Source organism: Lipotes vexillifer, unplaced genomic scaffold (genome assembly GCF_000442215.2).
Source record: "Lipotes vexillifer unplaced genomic scaffold, Lipotes_vexillifer_v1.1 scaffold788, whole genome shotgun sequence".
In the NCBI taxonomy this organism is placed as follows: Eukaryota; Metazoa; Chordata; class Mammalia; order Artiodactyla; family Lipotidae; genus Lipotes; species Lipotes vexillifer.
Window position 1 is genome coordinate 730,310 of NW_006791862.1, and position 5,269 is coordinate 735,578.

At 54.1% G+C, this 5,269-nt stretch overlaps 1 protein-coding gene across 4 annotated transcripts in view; it reads left to right on the forward strand.

The window, feature by feature from the left end:
- Positions 1-5,269, forward strand: part of ACACA (acetyl-CoA carboxylase alpha) — a 284,020-nt gene that overhangs the window by 270,733 nt on the left and 8,018 nt on the right. For all 4 annotated transcript variants that reach the window (XM_007464885.1, XM_007464886.1, XM_007464887.1 and 1 more), the window contains 2 exons: positions 2,278-2,432; positions 3,084-3,254. In XM_007464885.1, the coding sequence (XP_007464947.1) occupies positions 2,278-2,432; positions 3,084-3,254 (326 nt within the window). The remainder of the gene's footprint in view (positions 1-2,277; positions 2,433-3,083; positions 3,255-5,269) is intronic.

Genomic DNA, 5,269 nt, shown 5'->3' on the forward strand with positions numbered 1-5,269 from the left:
CCCGTGTGCCCTGCATCGGCAGGCGGACTCTCAACCACTGCGCCACCAGGGAAGCCCTGAATCTCTTATATTTTCCATGGTTAGATTCAGATTATGCATTTTTGGCAGGAATACTGCAAAAGTGATGTCCTTCTCAGGATGTCGTATTAGGAGTCACGTGATGTCAACCTGTCCTGTTCTCCTTGCTGGTTAGCTCTGATTACTTGTTCTAAGGTTTTGTTCACTGGGTTAATCCACTGTAAAGTTGCCATCTTCCCCTTTGTAATTAGTAAGTAATTTGTAAGGAGCTGCTTTGAAACTATGTAAATATCCTGTTCCTCCTCAAAGGCGCACCCACTGGTTTTAGTATGTGTTGATAATTCTTGGCAGAATCAATGACTGTGATGGCTGTAAAATGGTGATTTTCTAATTCCATCATTCCTTCTCTATTAATTGTTAGTCTGGGGAGAGAGAGGGCTTTCCCTTCCCTTCTCCCCCATTTAATTATTTATGTCAGGGTGACTCAGGGGTTCTTATTTAATTCCATAAATATTCTATCTGATGTTCAAATTATCCCAGATTTAGCCGGTCAGAACACCTTCACACTGGTTCCTGTGTCCTTTTAACATGTCCCAGTCAGTATTTCAGTGCTTCCCCGCTTTTTGTGACGATACACTCCAGGCTCATCTTGTATTTCTCCTGCCCCAGCCGCGGAATAAACCATCTCTCCAAGGAGTCTTGGTTCCTTTTACTGGAGAAGGGAAAACGTTTGCTTCCCTGTCAGGGGTGTTATACTCGAGACCAGCTCATCTCAGAAGCAGCTGGTCAGCTCTCTTCCCCGGAACGCTCCAGGCAGGTCCGCCTAGAGTGAACGGGCCTCCACCTCATCCCACAGTGTGGTGCCCACTGCTGTTTACCTGGTTTGGAAAGAAGGCTGCTGGGGGGTCAGGGCCCCAATGTGATGGGTCAGTGGTTGCCTCTGTGTGAGAGCCCAAGGAAAGATATAGCCCTTTGTACCCTTCATCACAATTTCAAAGCAGTGATGGTTTTGTTTTTTTTTTTTAAAAAAAAAAAAAAAAAAAAAAAAAAAGGTGGACTTGGGCATCCAAAAACCTCATAAGACTGAAGCTAGGTACTAGAGTTATACATGTGTTTGGGTATAATACGGCTCACTCAGCAGCCCAAGGCTGTTTATGGCATGTGATTCATAGTGGCATAAAAAGCAAGGCCCGTTCCAGACAGACATGCTTGAAATAGACCTTTCTCTTTTGCATCCCATCACCGTGGTCACGTATTTATTTGTCAGCTTTGGTGACAAAGCACTTCAAGTTGTCCCCAACCCCGGGGGCTGTCACCTATTGCTCTTTCAGTTAGACTTAGTCCTCCTTACTGGGCAGGCAGATACATTCTCGGTATTGATTGCAAGTTCCATTCTGAGAGTAATTAGGAAGAAAAGCACAACGTAGCAGCGCCTCTCCTGGGACACTATTGAGTAGGGGTGGGAGGCTGCTTGTTATAAGGAGTCCAAACTCATCTGTTGCGTAAGGGTGCCATGTGCTCATAAGCTTGGGGATCCAAATGGGGTTTGTGGACTGCCTTTCTCTTTTTCCCTCCTCCTCTGCTTTTAGCCCAAGAACTAGAATGTCTCTGTCACTGTGGCCAGGGGTTGGCTCTGGCAGTAGCAGCCCAGGCGGGAGACTAGGAGGCTGGCTAATCCACCGAGCCTGGCCTGAGACACATGCCTCTGGCTCTAATTGGATCGGATTCTACTAACTTCAGGTTACAAGTATGCAGACCTGAGATTAAAGCTGTGAAGTAAAGCAGCTTTTGCAACCTGAGGAGTCATCAGGTCCCGTCCAGGCAGACAGGTGACTGGTGTGGACGTGGGGAAGAAGGGCTGCTGGTCTGTGCGCGGAGGCACCGGGCGAGCCCCCCAGCGTGTCCCGCACCCAGAGCAGCCCGGCCACTCTAGTGCTGGTCAGCAGGGCATGCCACGGTGCCCTTCGTGGGGATGAGGGGCCCGCTGTCAGAGCGGTGGTGAGGGGCATGGGCTGGCACCTGCTCGGGGAGTGGGCCCCCCCCCAGGGCTGCTTTCATGGTTGTCAGCCCCACAGGGAAGGGAGGGCACGGGAGCCCTGTGGCAAGACAGGGACAGGTCTGGCATCTGGCAGAGTCCGGTTGTCAGTAGAGAGGCGATGAAGACGTTGGAGAGCTGAGCCTCAGAGCTTCCCGTGACTGTGGCTGCTTCTGAGCAGAGGCTTCTGGTCTGCCCGCGCCTGACGGTGTGTCTCCTTGCAGGCACCCCCGAGCTAAGCGCGGCTGAGCGGAAGGAGCTGGAGAGCAAGCTGAAGGAGCGGGAGGACTTTCTCCTTCCCATTTACCGCCAGGTGGCCGTGCAGTTTGCTGACTTGCACGACACACCGGGCCGGATGCAGGAGAAGGGTGTTATCAACGTAAGTATGGTGGTCGCCGCTTCTCCTGACTTGTCAGAGACCCGCCGCCAGCCCGTGTCTGTCTCGTGCCCACGGGCTCCCACGCAGGGAGCTCTCGGGGCTGCATTAAAACAGCGGGTGCAGATCAAACCGTGTTCAGTTCTTCTGGCGAGACTTTTTCTGTGCCCACTACCATCCTAAAACAGCTTATGAGTTAGGTTCCAGGGGACTCCTCAGGAGGCAGGCTCCATTTTGCTGGCAAGAACCTGGCTCCCAGGCACTCCACTGGGGACAGCTGCCCGGGAGTCCTCAGGCAGTGGGTTACCCCAGTGTCAAGGTCCCGGCAGCAGCTAGTTCACACTTGGCCTGCGTGCGAGCTGTGTGAACCGCCTGCTCAAAAGCAGCCCCGCGCTCTGTTACCCGCGAGTCTGAGCCCTGCATCCCCGAACATCTCAGCTCCGTGTGGGCCGAGCGATGGCCAGGCCCCTCCCTGTGCAGTGCTGCCGTCGGCGGGGCGTGGGGCTGCGCTCTGAACTGGGCAGCTGTCTACAGGGGCTGGGCTCGTAGCCACTCTAGTCTCTGAGGGGCTCACTGGAGGGTAGGGTTTGTGCCTGTGGAGTCCCCTCTGGGCACCGAGCTGGGGCAACTAAGCTCATTGTTGTCTGGGTGTAGGACATCCTGGATTGGAAGACATCCCGTACCTTCTTCTACTGGAGGCTGAGGCGTCTCTTGCTGGAGGATCTGGTCAAGAAGAAAATCCACAACGCCAACCCCGAGCTGACCGACGGCCAGATCCAGGCCATGTTAAGGCGCTGGTTTGTGGAAGTGGAAGGGACAGTGAAGGTAGGTGGCCCCCCTGGAGGAGCCTTCACGTCCTGCTCCTCACCCACCCCACCCCCCGCCCGCCCCTGGCACCACAAGAAGCCTTGTTGTCTAAGAATCCCCGGGCCTCGGGAGTGGAAGGGAGATGTGGGCCTCAGCCCGTGTCCTCCCCACAGTAATACGTCCTGACGGCTTGGGAAAGGAGGTGGCAGGGCGTTCTTTGCAGCTCATTCCGTCATTCAGCAAACCTTTCTGAATGCTTCCTGTACACCAGACAGTGAAGGAGGCAGGCATATGCTCCTGTCCTCGCAGAGCTCGGCACCAAGGCAGGGAGACAGAATCGTCAAGGGGTCACGTACAACAGTGAGGCCAACGTCAAACATGGCAGGTCCAGGGCATCATAGAGCACAGAGAAGGGCCACCAGACCCGCTGTGTGGGAAGGGAGGGCAGAGTCCAGGGAGACTTCTAGAAGTAATGTCTCAGCAGAGACCTGAAAACAAAGTAGGAATGAACCAGAGGAAAAGGTTGGATTAAGAGACAGGAGGAATGTTCCAGGCAGAAGGAACCGCATGTTTGAAGCCTGACAAGCAAGAGTACTTGCACCCGAGGCACTGCAGGAATTTCAGGATGGCTCAGAGCCCGGGATGGTGTAGGGCCAGGAGAGCCACGTGGAGGGGCTGGGATTTGTCCGGAGGCCTGGGAAGCCACTAAGAATTTGAAGCGGCAGAGGGACATACTGTGATGCGTGTTGTAGAGAGACGGCTCAGGGGCTGCGTGGAGGGCGGCGCTGAGGGGGCATGAGCAGGAGCCTCACGGGAGGGGATGGTGATCCAGGCGGCAGACGCTGTGACTCCAGCTGAAGGTCTTCTGATTGCAAATCCGAGCTGGAAGGAAACGTCCACCCTGCAGGGAACTGCGGATCCGCCGTGTCCTGGGGGTGATCTCGCAGGGAAGGTGCACACCTCGGAGCAGCGCCTGCTGAGATGGTGTCCCCTAGTGCTCCTCCCCGGGCTGAGGCCGGGACAGCCAGGCACCAACCAGCATTTGCTTCTGGAATCCTGGGCTACACGAGACAGTCCGTGGGAGGATGGGAAGAAAACATTGGGACTTTTATTTCTATTTTTACTAAGAAAAAGAAAGAAATCAACCTTTATTCATAGTATCTGGATTTAATCATATACATCATATATACATTTTATCAGAATATGGGTAGTATGTGCTGGAAATACACGTGTCTCTTTTCCTGATAGCCATGTGATCAAAAACAGTTGGTGACTGCCAGCTTAGAGAATTGCTGGAGGGCTGGATGGAGGGCACACCCGCCTTCTCTTGGGAAGTGTTGCTTGAGGTCTCTGCTGACTGTTCCCGGGAAGGAACCCCAAGATTTGCTATAAGTTTTAAAGTCAGTGAGTCGGGGTGCTTCTAAGATTCACCTCTGTGTTAAGTCTACCCGTTTCTTTATGACCGAAAAGCTTCCTTGGATAAATATTTCAGTTGTGCAGCCTCATGCGACATGCGGTTCAGGTTAAGGTCAGTCTTTGGCATCATAATTGAGTGAGACGATTTTGTCAGTGGCCACTGGCAGCTTGCAGCGGAAGTTGGCATTGAAAGTCATGCAAGTGTAAAATAAAAGGCTGTTCTCCAGTTAGGAGCGGCCAGCCAGGTAAATGGAGTGTGCGTGTGCGGCCAGGGGAGGCCCGCACGCCTTCCTCCGCCATTAGTCACTAACGGACGTGCACGGCCTCAGTGGGCACAAGGATGTGGGGAAGGACGGCTCCCCTCTGAGCGTGAAGCCAGCGCACAGGCCCTTCAGTTGTGCCTTAACATCCCACTCCCAGTGGACAGCGTTTCTGGAGAAGCAGGTCATCGCCATCTTGTTGATGGAGAAAACAGTCAGCTGTGTGCACAGACTCCTGGCTGGAGATCAAGTGCAGAAGACAGCCTGGCCCCATGGCTCAGGAGGGGAGGCCAGAGGCTCTGGGACCCAAACGTACCCAAGAACGAGGTCGTCTCCCCTGCCCGCCCCCCCGCCGCC